Below are 20,694 nucleotides of genomic sequence, written 5' to 3' on the forward strand. Positions count from 1 at the left end.
ATCTGGCACTGTGCAATCATCGCGAACAGCGCACTACGCAGTTCGCGTAGTGCTACGCGTATCTCGTGTAGCGCGAAGAGCACTTCGCGTAGCTACGCTTAGCGCTACTACGCAAACTACGTCCAGGGTTATTATAAAGTTTAAAGAAAAAGTCTATGAGAGTATTTTCATTATGCTCCTGGAACCTGTTTGCATTAAAAGTGATGAAGGACTCTTGCCACGTGCTGTCCCTAGAGTTGCAGGGGGGAGTATTAGAAGATCAAGAGGAAAGCCTGGGCAGGGAGATTGCATAGCTATGAGAAGGTAGGCAAAAGAAAGGTATGGATGGATTGGGGATGAATTATGAGGTGCAACTGAGTATCTGATAAGTATGAGCAGTCTTAGCTTTTCTTGGCATATGGGTTGTGTAAGAGGCAAAGGCGAGAACTAACGGAGGGTCATCTACACAGAGGCAATAGAAAAGTCAATGGAGGATCACATATCACGATGGAAGTGCACAGAGTATAAAGAGATAAGCAGAGGACCTAAGAGAGAGCCTTGGTGGGCCCAACCGTGTATGCCTGAAATGCCTAAAGTGGTAATAGAAAATGTGTGTAGCAGTATAGGCCAAAAATATTAAAAGTCGCAGAAGTTCAAAGTTGCTGACAGCACCCTCTCTGCGGCAATGGATGCCTTTGAACAGTTTGACAGAGTTTTAGAGTTTAACTGAGATTATGAAATTCTTAACATTAATTTGCCCATCCAGATCAGGTTGACGGCTAAAAATTCACTGTAGTTAAAATCAAGTATATCAACCATTAAATATTTAGACATCAACAACTTGAGCACCGACGCAAAACTTAATTGGCTCACCTTGAAGCACATATTGTGTCTGACTTGGCTAGATGACCAGGACTCTTATGTATCATTAAGGTGGTGGAAAATGCTATTAAAATGAATCTGGGGAGTCTGATTCATAGACTGCACTTTGTAGAACGTTACTACAAAACTTACTACAAAACATATTACAAAGTTTCGCCTATACTTATATGCATGGAGTTGTCCGCCCCAACTGTGGAGTCTCCACGCATGTAAGTATAGGTTATAGTAGTAAATGTGGGATGGACACAAGGATATGGGCGAGAAAGGGGCAGATTTATGACTACGGTGGATAGGATTATGGAGGGGTTAGAGGGGATTAGGGCGGGTTTCATGGTGGGATACCATCTACTCACACAAGAGCAAGTCTCTTGTGGTGGGGACATGTAACTTACACTTTTGAAGTAAGTTTACATTTGGAGATTGTCAATACTGAAAGTACTAACTTCTTCAAAAGTGTAACTTACCTTTGTGAATCAAGGCCAATATCTTTTTTACCTCTTTCCAAAGTTTCCTACCACCATACTAATCTGTGAAATATAGTCCATGAAGAGGGCACAATAGTCATTTGTGTGGACTTGTGATAGTCAAGTAAATATCTATTGAGCCACATGACAGAGCAGCACTGGCCTGCCCAGATATATTAAAATGCTGCCATGCAGCTCACTTGAGAATTAGTGTTGAGTGGCCTTTTCGCGAGATGGAGAAGCATTGAATATACACGGAAGGGAATTAAGCTGGTAAACCTCTATGGTGCCTATGCATACATAAAAAGAACAGTCACTTTTACCTGTAAATTTCCAACATAACAAAAACAGCCCTTGAAATATGGAACACAGTAGAACTTGACGAGAGCCTCACACCCTTTTGGTCATCATTTACTCGCTGCACCTAAACTATCGCTTTCCAACAGCCCTACATTGGAAAGCATTTGAGAGATGAAGGCAGGAGTAGTGTTTTACCCTAAGGGACCTTCATTTGTTACAAAGTGTTACATCCTTTATGGACTGTGAGGAAACCTTTATAGTGACTGAATGGAACAGGCTCCAGTCCCTTCAGTTCTGACATTGGCCGCTTCACCCAAATAGCGAGTTACAGCCGGTAGACAACTCACTGCATTTCAAAAAATATTGACCCACTTTAAATTCTCACAAGGTTTTGTTTCTTAACAATGGAGATAATTAAAAAAAAATAGAAATACTGATAACAATCCGAGTCAGAGCTCAGGAAATATCTCCCAGATGTGCAATAGTGGAAAAGCTGGCACACTATGACTAAAATCCTTAGATGCCTACATGCTAGGAAAACTGGATATAAAACTAGAATAAGGTGGTAAGTCACACCACATAGTCCACACTGTACATATCTAAATGTTTCAGATAAAAGTTGCCAACATAATATTGAGGCGGGAACAATGTTACATATCTGGTGGGAGTGTGTGAAAATTCAGATATCTTGAAAAGAAGTGCTGAGTCATATATACAACATGATGGGGGGTTCCAATTGTGGGAAGTCCACATTATATCATCCTGCACATGGGCACTGTGAACACTTTGCCAGGTGGTAAGATGAGCAACACTTTGATCCTCCGTATGATGGATGCGGCAAAACAATTTATAGCAATATTCTTGAAAATGGCCCACTTTTCCAATGTGACTTTACAGATACTAGACGAATGGTGAACAATGTCTCTAGAAAAGCTTACCCATGATATATAGTAAAACACCATAACCTTTGAGAATATGGTCAGCCACTGATTTCTTATTTCAACTCTTTGGTGAGGGAGTGGCCAACCCATTTGAGAGCTCTGGGCCTGTTTGAGGCTGTGCCAGAATAATCGTGGTTTGACCTTCACTATATGTGGAACTGCTGATGGAGGTAGCTCCAAGGAGTTTATCAGTGCGTATTCATCCGTTTGGGGAAGTTATGGTTGATTTTCAGGACCCAACTTCTTAGAGAACATGTACATTGCAAGTTTTTAAAATTGTTGTGAATAACAAACAATGACGTGATTTGCTGGTACCAGCCTAAGAACCCTTACATGTTTTTAAATGATTATGAGCAATTAAAGAGATAATTTCATTCCTTATGTTGGCATTGCTGTAAATGCAGCGCTTTTCCAAGATAATAATAAACATTATGCAACAAAAACCTTACAAAAACATTTTAGAACACATTGTCTTCATTTTAATTGTATTAATATCATTTTATTATTGAGCATCAATACATAGCCAACAATGTCCCTGTGTAATATCAGTTTTAAGACACATCTTGATTAGAATATTCATGTGGGTGGTTGTGGTGACTTACGATGAAAGTTAGAAGTTGATCAGTGATTGTACGATGGTCATTAGGTTGATAATAATCATCTACAGACAGAAAATATCTCATTTAGTTGTCCTCCCTGTGCTTTGTATGACCCCATTTATATCCACCTATCCATATTTGTGATCCATGCAGTTCCTTCTGCAAGCAAACTGTTCAGACTGGGTATGGAGGTTTTAAGGGTTTGGTAGACCAGATAATCACCGTAAATCTGTGGTTCACAAAGACAACCAAACTTGCTGTCCATGAACCTCTAAATGAGGTGGGGCAACTACTGTGAAAATGCTCCAACCAACTTAGCAGACAGCTCTAGTTTTGACAGGGCCACAGGCTTCCAAACTATATGACATACCTGCACTATATAGTAAAATAGGTTCCTTGGACCAACTATATCACAAAGTCATTCAAAAAAGGGGTCCTAGGGAAAATGTTTAAAGACCAAACAGGATTAAGTCCCCTACCTTAGCCTCAAAAAACACAAGAAAAACTGTTGGTCTGAAAAAAGGTATATGTTATACTCTAAAAACAACTGGTCAAACTGAATTAATCGGGGGAATCCTTATCAAGAGGATAGAATCCCATCACCCACCGGAGTGGCATGCTTCATCATTTGGGATTCCACTGGGTTACAAACCCCAGTGTATCTGTACGCTACAACCTTCTCAGCTATTGAAGGGAGCTGGCAGATATTTCAAGGAGTTGTATAAAATGGGAGTTACAATAATCCCTAGATGAGTTGCCTTGGAATTAAGTATGGGATTAAGGTTGCAGTGCAAGTGACTCAGTTGTATGTGCAAAAAGGTGATATTGTTAAAATTGACTACTGGGATACTATTTGCAGTAGCGTTTCCTTTCTTAAGGTCCTGACGAAAGCCAGGATCATAGCATCCTCAGGCTGAAACATGTAGACATGCCAACCCATTTGGCCTTTTTACAGTTATTTGTTGAGAACTGTACACACACTGTTTTTAGGTTTGACACTAGGATAGCGCCTATTAAATATTTCTAGTATCCCAGTAGTCAATTTTAACAACATCACCTTTTTTCATATACACCTCTACTACTCACTCACTACTACTCTCTCAACTACTCACTCTCTACTACTCACTCTCTACTACTCACTCTCTACTACTCCCCCTACTAATTTCTACTACCCCTTACTTCTCACACACTACTACTCTCTACTATCCACTCACTACTACTCACTCTCTACTATTCACTCTCTACTACTCACTCTCTACTACTCCCCCTACTACTTTCTACTACCCCTTACTACTCACTCACTACTACTCTCTACTACTCTCTACTACTCACTCTCTACTACTCTACTACTCACACTCTACTACTTTCCACTCTCTACTACTCACTCTCTACTGCTCTCTACTACTCACTCTCTACTACTCTCTACTACTCACTCTTTACTACTCACTCTCTACTACTCACTCTCTACTGCTCTCTACTACTCACTCTCTACTACTCTCTACTACTCACTCTCTACTACTCACTCTCCACTACTCTCTACTACTCTCTACTACTTACTCTCTACTGCTCTCTACTACACACTCTCTACTACTCTCTATTACTCTCTACTACTCACTCTCCACTACTCTCTACTACTCACTCTCTACTACTCTCTACTACTCTCTCTCTACTACTCACTCTACTACTCACTGTCTACTACATTCTACTCTCTACTACTCACTCTATGCTGCTCTCTACTACACACTCTCCACTACTCTCTGCTACTCACTCTCTACTACTCACTCTCTACTACTCACTCTCTACTGCTCTCTACTACTCACTCTCTACTACTCTCTACTACTCACTCTCTACTACTCACTCTCCACTACTCTCTACTACTCTCTACTACTTACTCTCTACTGCTCTCTACTACTCACTCTCTACTACTCTCTATTACTCTCTACTACTCACTCTCCACTACTCTCTACTACTCTCTACTACTCACTCTCTACTACTCTCTACTACTCTTTCTCTACTACTCACTCTACTACTCACTGTCTACTACATTCTACTCTCTACTAGTCACTCTCTGCTGCTTTCTACTACACACTCTCTACTACTCTCTGCTACTGACTCTCTACTACTGACTCTCTACTGCTCACTCTCTATTACTCTCTACTACTCATTCTCTACTGCTCTCTACTACTCACTCACTACTACTCAATCTTTGCTACTCTTTACTCTCTCCTACTCACTCTACTACTCACTCTCTACTATTCACTCTCTACTACTCTCTACTACTCACTCTCTACTACTCACTCTCTACTACTCACTCTCTACTACTTACTGTCTACTACTCTCTCTATTTCTCTCTACTGCTCATTCTCTACTACTCACTCTCTACTACTCACTGTCTACTACTCACTCTCTACTACGCACTCTCTACTACTCACTCTCTACTCTCTACCTCTCTCTCTCTCTCCCTCTCTCTCTCCCTCTCTCCCTCTCTACCTCTACCTCTCTACTTCTAACTCTCTACCTCTACCTCTCCACCCCAACCTCTCTACCTCTACCTCTCCACCTCCACCTCTCCAGCTCTAACTCTCTACCTCTCTACCCCTCTACCTCTACCTCTCTCTACCTCTCTTTACCTCTCTCTACCTCTACCTCTCTACGTGCACACATATGCACACATATATATATATAAATATGTATATATATGCATATGCATTTATATATATGTATGTGGATATATATACATACATATATAAACATATAAAAAAAATCTTTGCATTGAAGAACATTAAACAAGGTGCACAAGACATTGGAGGTACCACCATGACTACTCCCCCATCTGAGGTCCCATTATTAGTGGCTATGCAAGAACTATGGGACACGGAGGGAGCAGGCAACATCATCAATACTATTGGAACTGAGGGTACTAACCAATTTACCCCGATAACTCCATTTAGACTTCCCTCCACATTCAATCCCATCATGCCACGGGATTCTTCCATGAAAATGTGACAGCCCGCATCAAAAAATTGCACATAGAGACTCAGAAAAAACAACGTCAATATAACCACCAAACTCAGCAATATGAGACTCTCATGCGCAAACTTAAGCTGGAAAAGAATGTCATTGTTCGTCAAAGCGATAAAGGAGGAAATATTGTACTTTTGACAAGGGATGACTATGATCGTGAAGCCTATCTACAACTTAATGATAGAGAATGTTATATCCGAACCACCTCAGCGGCCATCAATGCATCCAATAAAGCATTTAATATCAAATTGGCATGTTGGAAAAGAAAAAACTTGATTTCGGATGCTGAATATAACTTTATGAGAAAAGACAATCCTGTCATCCCCACTATATACTTCATTCCTAAAATACATAAACATCGTGACAATCCGCCAGGTAGACCTATCATTGCAGCGCGGAACGGAATGTATGAAAAAACCTCGCAATACATTGATTTCTTCCTACAAGATTTTATCAAATCATTGGATTCTTATGTACAAGACACTGGGGATTTTTTACGCAAAATCATGAATGTGGCCTGGAAAAAAGAATATTGGATGTTGGCATTGGATGTGACATCTTTATACACTAGTATTAATCATGAGGACGGTATCCAGGCCATCTGTTATTGCCTTTCGCAAAAATTTGCTCAGTTCAAGGACCATAACGATATGTTGGTTGAGATGTTGGAGCATTGTCTTATGAATAATAACTTTATGTACAATCTCCTTTATCGACAGTTGCGAGGCGTAGCTATGGGGGCTAGTTTTTTCCCTAGCTACGCCTGTCTGCACATGGGACGTTGGGAAGAACTGGTTCTTAAAAACAAACATGCAAAGAACTTTGAAGAGAATGTGATTATCTGGCTACGCTATATCGATGATCTCTTTGTAATATGGAATGGTACTAGTGAAGGAGCTGCTAATTTCATTATTGAGTTAAATGACAATGATCTTAATCTCCGTTTTACTGCCTCTTTAAGTCAATCAACCATAGCATATCTTGATACAGAGGTTTATATTCACAATGGCAGCATTGAAACTAGGCTTTATCGCAAGTCAACTGCAGGTAACTCTACATTGCACGCAACCAGCGCACATCCACTCCATCTTATCAGCAGCATTCCTTACATGGAAATGCTGCGTCTCAGAAGGATTTGCAGCAATGAGGATGATCTTAAAATGGCACAATCCCTGAGCAAATAGAGATTCAGAGAAAGAGGTTATTCTTTGAATACAATAGATAGTGCAATTACCAAATCCATGAGCATGAATAGAGAAGAGTTACTGGGTCGTAACACCACCACGGCTCATTTACCGATGCAGCAGGATGTCAAATTAGCAAGAGCCAAAGAGAATATAATTAACCCCTTCATAATCATTATGGGTTATAATGGACAACATTCTAGTCTTCATAAGATCATCAATAGTAACTGGCCCATTGTACTCAGTGACCCTGTTATTGGCCCCATGCTTCCACTGAGGGTATCGATTACACACAGCAGGGCACCGTCAATGAGAGACTGCTTGGTTAATACCAACCCGAAAGTGATCGATAAGACTACTTGGTTACAAACTAATAGTGGGTTTTACAAATGTAAAACTTGTAAGGCTTGTCTCCATGGGATTAATACTAAGACCTATGTGGATCCCTTTAGCTGTAGGAACACAAGATCAACAAACTGTTAACCTGTAAAACAGAATATGCAGTTTATGTGCTCACATGCCCTTGCGGACTTAGATATGTAGGGAGCACTAAGCTAGCCACACACAAACGCATATTGCAACATTTCCGTGCAATCTCCAACCAGGATAATACTAATCCAGTTGCTAGACACTTTAGAGAAGCACATAACAGTGATAACAGTGGCCTTAAGTATTATGTCATCGATGCTATCACACCTAGCAGGAGGGGCGGTGACAGAGAGTCCATTTTGCGTAGATTAGAGACCCGATATATTCTTCAATTGGACTCTAAGTCTCCAGCGGGCTTGAATATCACTGAGGATCTCCACACATGTCTGGGTTGAATGTTATTTTAGGTGGTCCTTGTTCTGCAACACGTTACTTAAAACACTCTGAACATAGTTTTTTTACTCTCCTTTCCCCATATATTGGCCAAACAAGGTTTTACATTGTGATAACATGACTTTGGGTTTTATATGGTATTGATTTCAATGAATATATGATATTCAATATTGAAGAATGGTGCTATTAAAGGGAGGTTGTTATTTGGTACTAACTCCCTCAGGTTAATTGGAATTATGCAATATTTTATTGATTTGTTCTTCACCTATTTATTCTTCTATTTATGGATATCCATTCTATATATTTATGTATTTATACTATTATTTATTTCTAGTATCAGTACTGTATGCAGGATTTTGCACATGGAGGCATGGTCCCTGTTCCATTCTTCGCACATTTAACCCTAGCCATTATTCAACGGGGGAATTGGATTAAAAACCCTTGCTTCTATTTGTGGTAGCTCTATCTCCTTTTAGCTTAGCCTCGGTTTGCTTTAATTAGTGCAATATGCACAGGATTGTATACTTTGATACTTGAACTGTCTAGTCTTATGTGACACGTGTTTTTAAAGATAATATCTGATTTTCTTTTTATCTTTCACCTTAGCACTTTATATTTATTCATGGTTGGGAGAGGTTGACTGATCATATGTTCCAATATACATATTATATTTATATGGACTTTGCTATATGTAAGCTGTCAGCCGAGTTGTATACTAGTCATTGTGAAAAGAATTATATGGTTTCAGACCGAGCATTCAGGCATTGATTGTAATACGGGCAGCTAACTTTGCACTCACTGGTGGAGTGGTGTGGCTCACTGGTTAGAGGCGGCAGACCCGGAAGCAGAAGTCGGCCCGGGACCAGGGTTCGATTCCCGACGCGGCAGGGTCTTGGGCCAAGGTCAGCGGACACGATAATTCTCGCCTCGGTGCCTACTCTAACCATGGATCCCACTCAGCAACTCTGGGCAATAGCTTGCTTAATCTCCACTTATGGCCCCATCAGCGCCGGGGATGCTTGTCTTCAACTTGGAGATGCAGAGTAGGGACCATCTCACAGGGAAAGCCAGGATGGGTTCCCCAGCAGCACACAGCGCCGGGACACTCTTGGGAGTAGCCGCGCGCTCAACAAATACCCAGTAACATAACATAACATAACTTTCTGTGATCAACAGCAGTCTGATATCATTAACAATTCAATGATCAACTCTTGAGATTACCAGACATTTGTCAGTACTGACTATACTATTTTGCTTCTCTTATTTTATGTGCGTAGCATTGTATAATGTCATCGGGTCTTGTATGTAATACTTAGTACATTTTCAGTTTCACTGACTGTGTCTCCCACGTGATGTTCAATTAACTTGTTTTGTCACTTTAAAAGCTGCACTCATTTGTAGGTACTTTGTCATGTGAGCAAGGCTCGGAGGAGCCGAAACGTTATGGCTGTTTGCTTTTAAATAAATCAAATTTGCACTTAACTGAGGTCCGTGTCCCTAGTTTGCTGATGTCCGGATGATTGCCGAAGTCACGACGTGGTAACAAGGATATATAAACATATATATACATCTGCATATCTATTTAAATACAAATATAAATGCATGCATACATATACATATATGCATACATATGCATGTTATGTACATGAAATGTTGAAGAACATGAATAAAAGCAAAGCTAAAAAGCCACCTAATTACAAACAGAATTGCTTTAACTTAAACGAGGGCGAGACCTATTGCATTTTCAATGCTTGTTATTCCTGTGAGTGGTTGTGTAGGCAGGGCCCATTTCACTGCTTTGCCCGCTTGCCTATAATTCTGTTAAGAAGGCCCTAGGCATGAGAGCACATAAATAATGACATATGGTGAAATACACAGGTGCACAGTTTTTGGCTTTGGCTTAAATTGATCCCTTTTAGCCGCAGTCACCTGTACGCCCTCATCATTGGATAATTCTGGCATATATATAACCTAGTGAATAAAACATGGAGAATGAGTCAGCCGGTGATATGCAGCTGGTGCGGAATGGATGCAATGGTCCCTTGAATTTATCATTTGTTCATATTTCAGTTGATGCCTTAAACAGAAGAACTCATTCTGAGACTCTGGCATCGGAAAGAGACACTTTCTTCATCCTCTGATGAAGCTGGTTCTTCTCGGAATGCTCTATGAAGAGCACCCCTAAAAGCACTCTTGCATCCATGATGCCGAAGGTTGCCCACTAGGAAGTATATAATGGGATTGATGCAACTGTTAATGCAAAAGCACTGAATGAAAATAACAATTAGCGATTGTTCCATTTGAACAATACTTATGGCTTCAAGGAACATCATCAGTGAGAATGGAGCAGAGAGGATAAGAAATGCAAGGACTGTGGCGAAGATGAGAATGTAGGGTCTTGGGGTGTGACGTCTCTGGGACCTCTTCCAGATTGTAATGATCAGGATCACATTGGACAGCAGTATTAGGGGTAGAAAGACCCAAAAATATATAACAGACTGAAATATGTTGATTTCTTTACATATCCTGTGTTGAACACAAACCAAAATATCTATTCCAACCATTAAGCAAGAGAAGATCCATAGAATGATGCATACAATGCTAGTGTGGTGGTTAGAACGGTGACATCGGTACCATATGGGGTAAAGGACCGACAGAGATCTCTCCACGCTGATAGCAGTAAGGAAACACTGGCTGTTCTGATACCCAAACAAAGACAGTACCACCAGAATGTCATAGGAAAGATCTTCGTCGATCAGTCCATGCAGATCCAGCAGAACAAGTTGGCACACAATGCAAAGAATGAGAAGAAATATGAAATCAGAGATGGCCAGATTCAAGATGTACGTAGTGAAGGCATTCCTTGTCATCCTAAAGCACAAGAACCAGACGATCATCCCATTCCAAATCAGACCGAAGAAAGAAATAACCAATGGGATGGAAAGTGCGGCAAGAGTTGTTGAATCTAAATGACTGCTGTCTATTTCGCTGATATTAAAATTATTGAAATAATCGTAATCCTCCATCTCTGCAGGAATCTGGGCGGCAGTGAAATGATCCTCCATTTCCGGCCCTCTGGGATCTACAGCTGTTTTGACCTGTAAATACAGTTTCAGATAAAAGCCAGAGATGAGTGAATACACCACATATCCATCTGTATAAGTAATATTAAGAATTATTGACCAGAAACCCCATAAAATTAGTACAACAAACTAGACAAGCGGAATGCATCAATAGATACAACGCTAGTCAATATTGAATTTCTAATTCGACAGGACCAACTGCCTATAAAGATTTCCTTAAAGAACCTGCTTTCACACAACATTCAAGTTATAATAATAAAGAGAACATCCAGTCAAGAGCATATGTTAAAATATTCAAATATGGAACATAAAGAACTCTGTATGATTCCAAGAATCTGGTAATAAACATACTCTGTTTTATACCAACTCCTCTTGAATATCTAATCTCAGAACTAATGTTTATCCAATAAGCTGTAAGAGAGGAAACACATCCATTGTTAAAATAGCTTAAGACAATCTTTTCAGAGTGGGCTTTAGAGCCTAAGTTCACAGCTGTCCTTGGTTCTGGGATGTTTAACTTGTGTAGGTACTGCAGTGGTCTGTAGCCACAGTCTCCATCGAAAGGGGACCCAGTTTTAATGTATTACCCCCAACCATGGCAGTCAATTGGACCCCTAAGTTAAATTTCAGGATCCTTCCCTCAAATAAATTGAAGGTTAAGTGCTGGTTTAGCCTGATAATCCCACTCGATATGAGATGAGTAGACAACTGTATCATTATAAGCCTTTACTAATGCGTTGTTAGACAGGCCGCTGAACTGTATGCTATAGCGACACAACCCACACACAAAACCGGTGGATATGTTGTGTTATTTACCCAAACTATTTTTGAACAGAACAAGGGGCAGAAGGAGAGTGACTCTCTTGAACTTACAGCCTACAAGCCACTGTGCAAGCTCAGTTTTATGCTAAATTTCTTTTTTTCAATTTTTTTGTCCAGATCACGCCTTCAACATTTTTTAACCTTGTCTCAGTTCAAAGCATCGGGAATGAAACCGTTCTTCACAATCCATCTATAAAAGTTGCACAACTGTAATGACTACCATTCATGGCTTCTCCTATAGGCAAATGCAGGTGTCCCACCAGGATCAGCTGCTTTAGGGAGCTTCATAGACATGACCCTTTTACTTATTCCTTTTACAGTTGAGGGCTCTAGGATAGCCACAGCAACACTATACAATATTGAATGCCCAGGAGGGTTTCAATGGCCCTTAAAAGACATCAAAAGCATTTGAAACCTCCACTATTAAGGAATATTGTGCTCCAATCAACAGTAGTGTTAACATACCCATATTTACTTAAGATGTTCCTCAATCGGGTTTAGCATTCATTCCCAACTTTTCAAGTAGGAACCTATCTGGTTTTCTTCAATCTGAGAAATATACCTCATTTATATCTCCCTAAATGATCCTACATTAGCCTCATTTGTTCATTCATATTAACCTAGAGGTTTGGTTGAATTATTTTTTAATTCTATGTATTCTTTATCAGATCAAGAGTTAGACCTTTTCCCATATATGCATCCCAATATTAACTGTATTAAATAATTATTAAAAGAAATCTGAAAACATTATGCAATACATATTATAAATTGTTCAAAATGGAGCAGTGAATTTACACACCTAGTACTAAATGCATCACACCATTCAATGTCATTAGCTACAGGCTCATCCAAACTAAACCCGCCGGAGCTGTGTAGTAGAGAGCATTTGTATCATTGTCCACAAAATAGACTCCATAACAATTTTTCTTCTGGATTAAGAATATATTCTTGCAATTAGGCGAGTGAGTAAGGGATTAAGAGAGTGAGTAAACTAGTGAGTGAATGTGAGATGATTTCACAGCAAGGTGAAAGCTATTAAATCTACACGTACCTTCAAAATATGTAGTATTTGATATTCTGTTGATATGGTACGACAATATTCATAACTGAACTCTGTAGGAGGACAACAAGAGAGAGGCACAAAGGTTTTCAGTGGTCAAGGAAGATTTAAGGATGAAGGCAATTTACACTGTATAGTTTTTTATTTTATACAAATATTTTTCTCAGTGACATTAATTGTCCACCTTTCAATTGCATCATTGATTTTTCAATTCTATAAAACTCTCCACATCGCTCTGACTTCTTTACCAATAAAACAAGCAAACTAAGAAATCTGCATTGCTGAACATTGTATACGATGATCTTTAAAGTTGTACATATTCCCGACCATGTCATTTATACATATAAAAATGCCCTATTGCAGTCACTTCTAAATAGTATTTTCTCTTCCATGTCCAGAAAATGGACCCCTCTTACATGAGTAGGGAAGATGACGGAGAAATTAATCTATGCAGAAGGGGAATGATAATTCACAAGTCATATCAGTCTCTGAAATTGATTGGTAAACCTCTTTATGAGTGTTATTCATGATGAAATTCTAATTTAGCAGGGTCAAAATATAGGTGAAACCAATATGATATTAAGCTTTTCACTAGACGGAGGTGAGAAATTCCCCTCCTTTTGTGCACACAAATACTGAATATTAGGTGTTTAGGTACACATTTATTGGCAGTGATTAATTTGTGCTAGTGGTTGTAATCAGTGCACCTGCAGTTATTTTTTTTTTCAAATAACTTTATTTTAAGTTTTGAAGAGTTAAAGACACACTTATTGGTATTTAGGTATACACTGCATGTCCACGTTCCACAGCGGGTATTGTAAGAGTATAGTGATTTTTCCAAATGGACAGCTTCGCACACGTGCAACTGATCATCACCATCCAGGACAACACCCCTCGCCGCCCACCCCCCTTAAGCCAGAGGTCTTCAATCTGTGGGGCGCGACCCCCATGGGGGCTGTGGAGTTATGGGAAGGGGGTGCACATTCCTTCGCCTCACTTCTACCTTTAATCAAAAAGGTGAAAAAGACAACCACCCTGGACGGTTAATTCTGATAGTTAAAATGCTTCAGCTGGAGTGTCATTCAGGAAGTCTTATGTGCTGTGAAGTCAAAGGGGGCAGAGAGCTGTGTGCTGCTTGCCTGAACGAAACGCAAATAGGCACAAAGGGTTAATCTGCAAATGTAAAGGGTAATCTGCAAATGTAAAGGGGAATCTGCAAATGTAAAGGGTAATCTGCAAATGTAAAGGATACTTGGGATCGATCCAATCCCTTGAAGCTTTGTGATGACAAAGATTTATTATTTTTGAGTGGTATGCAAAGAGTTAACAACTAAGCTGTAAAGTGCTTGGTTTTAATGGTCATTGTATTTACATAGCGCTTACTGTCCCTGAGGGGGAGTTGAAGGGACAGTTATTTAAACAATTGTATTATGTACTGGGTATTTACTGAAATCTATATCTTGGAAGCGCCATTTTTTTGTAAAACATTTTGCTCATTTTGTAGCAGTTTGTCTTTTACTGTGTGTTATGCAAGTGTAAAATAATGACAACATATTCACAGTGCTTTCTGTCACAGGCTCTTACCTTGTAGCACTAAAAATACCCAAGTCACTATTCTCCACTGCACCAACCAAGATTTAATTCTGTGGCTCTCTGGTTACACACAGACCTTTGCAGTGCATTAACTAATAGAGGTTTCATAATGTACCATAGTGCAATTTCCACTGAGAAACAACTTCTCAAAATGTATTTATTTTTATTTAAACTGCCCATTATTTTACATGTAGCTATCTGATGGTTAAAGAAAATATTTTGTTTTTAGCTATAACTTTGACCCTGTCCCCATTTTCATACCCTCAAAGCCCTCTAGCCCCCCAAACTTGACTGCAGTCAATAACAGCAGCAAACACATGTAACCAGAAGTCAGTTTTTGCTAAAATAGAAGCATCTGTGTTCATAATGTTAAAAATAAAACCATTTTGGAAAAATAGTATGAAGGAAGATTAAGGAATCACCTCCTCCCCTGAAATTAAAGAAAGTATCCTCCTTGGACCTTACAGTGCATTCTTAATGATTGCAAATGGTATGTTTTAATTACGATTAATGATGTTCAGCAACCTCCAGTTAAAGGCAGCTGTAAGAGCCAAGCTGCCTGCGTCCCATGAAATATGGCATGGTTCTCCTCGGGTGCCGTGCACTAAAGTTGCAACCCATGCATAACAATTGCATAATTCCAGGGCCCCTGGGTATAATGGCTGTAATAGCCATTATATCCAGGACCCCTGGAATTATGCGATTGTGCCGCCATGGTGATTTTAGCATAAGTATAGATTTTCCACATTTGCCACATAATCCATCATCTGCCACATAATCTGCTGATTTTTACGACCACATTTTTTTATTACTCTAACGGCTCAAAAGATTCTAAAAAGCAGCAACATGTGTTGCCGTGCAGTAGAAGGCCCTTTGCAAAGCTAGATTGGTCACCTTTTTGCTACATTTGTGTGTTAAACTGGTACTCATGAAATGCAACCACAGATTGACCATTTCTCTGAAGAAAAACAAGCACACACATCACATTAGTTGTAAATGGTGTTATCATCCAAATACGTTTTGTCAAATTATGTTTTTTTTGTTTGTGAAAAATAAAGTACCATTGCGAATGTTTGAACTGTGTGGTAAGCCTCTGGCACCGATCCACAGTTACCCACAAACCTTTGGTTTGCTAAACACTGTTTAATATTTCCTCACCGTAAAAACGATTTGCCGTGGCAATTTGGGGCAATTATGGTTGTTGATGTTTGTCAATGATGAGGAGAACCAGATTCTAGAAAGTTTTGAAGACCTCTGCCCTAAGCACAAAACAAGAAACTTCCTGCATACTGACATGTTAACCTATTGTCCGATTATTGGCATTGCCCCGGGAATCTGAAACTCACTACCTGTGGAAACAAGACTAATTCCCTCAACAGTGGCCTTCAACAGGGAAGTGAAAGCCATATTGATGAACACTGCACTGAACTACAAGCTTTTCTCCTTTTGTCGCCTACCCTGTTTTGCTGATTCAGCTACTACCTGACTTCTGTTACGGCCCGTTTTCGCCTACGGAAATGTCGTTTTTGTTCCTGATATATATTGCTTGACTTTTCTCCCTCAACTATCTACCTATGTCTTTTGCAAACATTTGTGTTCCTGATGTAGATTGCTTTGCTTTTCTCCCACAACTATTTTCCTTTGTCTTCCACAACCTGTTTGTAAAGCGCTCTGATACCCGCTAGGGTCATGTTTGCGCTATACAAAACTTTAAATAAATACCAATAAATAAATAACCTGGATGTGACTGGCTCCCTGCCACCAAGGAAAGCATCTTTCACACCCTTGAAGCTCGTAGAGTCTTTAACATATCATAGGCACCCCTAGGGAATTTTGTTGTTTCCTCACATAAGTATTGAAAGGGTGCCAGATAGTGTCAAACTGTACAACTCTATCACAGACAATTACTGTAAGTGTTTTCGTCGCATAAATCGACCACAACTTCCCCTACCACATATTCAGTTCAATTTCTTTATTCGACAATTTTTCAATCATAAAAGAGACACATATAAAAACATTATATAAAACCATGTGAACCACACTTTATGAATTCAATTATTATTAAAAAAAAGATTAATTAATTATATTAAAAAAGAGATTAAAAAGGAAAAATTTTACATTCATTGCAAAGCACAATTATATCAAAAAGGTGAGCCACATAAAAGAAAAGACAGTATTCCCACATGTCCATCAGAGGAGAATCATCCAGCATAATATTATTCACTTCATTAATGCAAAATGGATCCTGCATTAGCAGCCAAACTACTTCTTCTAAGGGCCCATGCCCAGCTCAAAATTATTGCCATAGCTATGACTACAGGTTCCCTTGTATCTGTCTTTAAAATACGCAATGCTATTTGGGATGATCTTGTGCCAATATTACGGCAAATCGGCTTAATCCATTTATTACGGGGACCCTTATACGCGGGGCACACAAACAATACATGGAGTATGGACTCATCCTGAGATGTACACACAGTACATTTTGTGTCTCCATCTCCCCACTTTGCCGTGAAAGTTTTAAGGGGGAGGGTACCCACTCTAAATTGGTGATACAGTTTCCTGTCACCGGGTCTCGTATCGACATCCCAATAGGCCTCAAACCAGTGTTCATACTTATGATCTAAAAAGAGGCCTGTCAGGGATGCACTATCCACCAGTGACAGGGACTTAAGACCCAATAAAGAGATTTAAAATCATTTTTAGACGGAAACTGATTCCCTTCTGGGTCCTCCCACAAGTGCCTGAGCCCCATATCGACCAGCATGCTTTTGATTTTTTTCAGCCAAATAATTTTTGAAGACATGTCAGCTTCTCTGATGTACTTAACTGCTTTGGCGTATGGTACTAACTCAGGGGTTGTCCAAAGCCGTCTCAATACGCGAGGGGTCTAAAGCCCGCTGCCTCCTCAATGGAAGTGCATCCCAGATCTAAAAATAGGGGTTTGAGGGGGGATGATTGGGGAAGGCCAGTCAAAGATCTCAAAAACTTATTTTGGGCCAGGACTAAGGGGCCTAGGTTATCGAAGCCCCAAAGTTCTGCACCATAAATTATGGAAGCCCTGATTTTCCCATTGTATATGGCAAGTGCTGGACCTACCGGTTTGGTGTAAGACAGCCGGTGCTCTTTTAAAAGGGCCCCTGCTAACTGATTATGCCTAAGGGTTAGCAAATCTAACTGAGGCTTCCAATTCATCCTCTTACTCATCGTTATGCCCAAGTACGTAAAAGTGTCAGTTTGTTCCAATGTTGCACCATTCATTACTACTCTGCCTTTCAATTTTTTGTGTTTATGCAGCACCATGAACTTAGTCTTATCAACATTAACTATAAGTTCATGGTCATTGCAAAATATAGTGAATCTATTGAGGGCTCGTTGCAGACCTGTTTGTGTTTTAGATAAAATCAAAGTATCGTCTGCAAACATTAAAAGTGGAACCCTCACACCAGCAAGAGTAGGGGCATCAGATGGATATTCAGAGAAGTATGAGATAACATTATTTATAAACAAAGAAAAGAGGGTGGGGGCCAAAACACAGCCCTGCCGTACCCCCTTAGTCACAGGAAAGCGATCTGTTATCTCTCCCCGTCGACCCCACCGAACCCGAGCATAGTTAGACTCATGAAGTTTAATGATAAAATTTAAAATCGCAGGGGGCATCCCTACTTCCTTAATTGAGTCCCACAGCTTAGAGCGGGGCACCAAATCAAATGCTGACTTTAGATCTATAAATGCAGCATAGAGAGCCCCCCCTGTTAAAACCACAGTATTCCAATAAATCATCATGAATCTAAAAACTTGGTCAATAGTACTGACATGAGGGCGGAAGCCAGCTTGAAACGTGGATAGAATTTCTTGGTCATCTATCCAAGTATTTACCCTACCACATATTAAGTGAAGGTAGCTGCAGCTGTTTCCACAGCTGGATCACGCCTGCACTCATGTTTAGGAAACGGGAGCTATTTGTCATCATCAAACTTCGATTAGAGAGTTGTTTGATCTAAGCGAGAGGGCAAGAGAATGAGGAATCTCAAAGACTGGGGGGCATATTATCAAGGACGGCGTTAAAATTATCGCCGCTTTAGCGGCAGAAAACTGCTGCTAAAGCGGCGATAATGGGCTTGATAATATGCCCTTGAGAATTCCAATAGAAGCCCATGTTGACACCAGAACCTGGGCTTCTATGGGAATTCTCAAGGGCATATTATCAAGCCCATTATCGCCGCTTTAGCGGCAGTTTTCTGCCGCTAAAGCGGCGATAATTTTAACGCCGTTCCTTGATAATATGCCCCTGAGACATTGGGAGTAAGGGACAGAGACCGGTAGACACACAGAAAGAGGGAGAGGGATCAAACATGAAGAGGATGTAAAGCTCTAGGAGTGGAACCGTAACTTGGCGATAGTAACAGATAATGGGGTGGAGAAGAGAGAGAGTAAGAGTGTTAGGATTCAGGATAAGAGCAAGAGAGGTGGGATTTCGGACTCTGAATGAAACACAGGGCAGTAATAACAAATTACAAAGATTTACTCACTTTTTATTGTAGAATCATTATCTTGTTGAGAGTAGGAGCATACATTGCAATGTAACTCCGAGGAGCTCTGGTCAAGTACTGTGAGCACTAACCCAGAGAGGAGGAGATGTGAGTTCATCAGTAGTGTGGCACGGTGCCCACTTAGCGATATCAGCGTACCAGCTTCTATCAGATGCGGAACACTTCTTCCTTCCTTCCTTCCGTTAGACATAAGGCATTGCTTAATTTGTAAAAAAAATAAGTGCCAGGGCCTTCATCAGGAGGCCCCTGCAGCTTGCATCATCCGTTGCCCCTGCCAGTACTGCCAATGACAATAGAAACTTAACTACTAACTATCACACAAGTATGGCAAGTCATGCTATCCCAAGCCCCAAAGTACTATAAGAATGGCTTGGGTGGCAGTTATTAGTCATTGTTAATGTGTATTCAATTAATAAACAATTGTTGTTGTGCTCATCTCTAGTTAGGCAGACTGTCATAAGAGCCGGTGCTGCCATTTAAGTGCCGGTACCGAGCACCGGAAACCGCCGGCTCAAATTAAGCACTGAAATCAGGACTCCCACGCATGGTGTATATTCTTTCTGTCCCGCTAGAGCCTCTCTGACACTAGAGGCCTGTCCAATTTGTCTTTCCAAAGAGCGAGGTGTGTCGTGGCGCTTGAGATCCAATTCTCAAATACATACATAATGACTTTGCATGGTTGAAGCTTTACAAAATGCAGGAATTTGCAAATGTTTTCAGAAGTACACCGGAAACTTGAATTAGATGCAGTTTTCAAGCTGTACTTATGGATATTTTTATGGGGATTTCTATTTCCTACAATATGGAGGTATTTTTGCATGCCTGTTACATGTACTATCCCTGTGTGCAGCTGTCCCTGTACAACACATGGCATTAAATTTGTGCTATTGCAAATGTTTTAAAAAAAATGGAAAATATGTTGCATGTACAGAAACCCCTTGCTGTATTTCGTCCACCAATTTTCAGGTTGTTCTATTCTTCCTTAAAAGTGGTTAACTCCTGCCCAGGCCAATAACGAGTCTATTATCCATAAAGTATGTCCACTGTGAATACATGGTGCAGCATTCTCCCAATCTAAGTAATGCTCCGCAACTCTGGTAGTAGATTTTCTCACATGAAAAAACACATTTGCAGGAGTAGTTTTATAGAAGTAATAAAGAATATTTGCACATTTAATTTAGGCATATATTCTCAAACAGCATAGTGGGTGGGCCCATGGCAAAATCTTTAAATAATCAAATTAAGACTAGGAAATTCTGACATTTAATACCACTGCTGGTTTTTCCAAAGAAACACATACATCTCCATTGATCACACCACCCAACAGTAATGTGTCTTCACAAATATTTCATATTGGTAACTAAGAAATCTCCTCCATAATAATTGGA

At 40.0% G+C, this 20,694-nt stretch overlaps 1 protein-coding gene across 1 annotated transcript in view; it reads right to left on the bottom strand.

The window, feature by feature from the left end:
• Window positions 1-5,884: 5,884 nt before the first annotated feature.
• The window catches only part of LOC146772760 (mas-related G protein-coupled receptor member H-like), a 96,395-nt gene continuing 81,585 nt past the window's right edge, over window positions 5,885-20,694 (bottom strand). Inside the window, exons 2-3 of the mRNA XM_085639727.1 lie at window positions 13,152-13,213; window positions 5,885-11,293 (exon numbers count right to left, since the gene is read on the bottom strand). Of these exons, the coding sequence (XP_085495853.1) occupies window positions 10,274-11,260 (987 nt within the window). The 5' untranslated portion in view covers window positions 11,261-11,293; window positions 13,152-13,213 and the 3' untranslated portion in view covers window positions 5,885-10,273. The remainder of the gene's footprint in view (window positions 11,294-13,151; window positions 13,214-20,694) is intronic.

This window comes from Triturus cristatus, chromosome 12 (genome assembly GCF_964204655.1).
Source record: "Triturus cristatus chromosome 12, aTriCri1.1, whole genome shotgun sequence".
NCBI classification, from domain to species: Eukaryota; Metazoa; Chordata; class Amphibia; order Caudata; family Salamandridae; genus Triturus; species Triturus cristatus.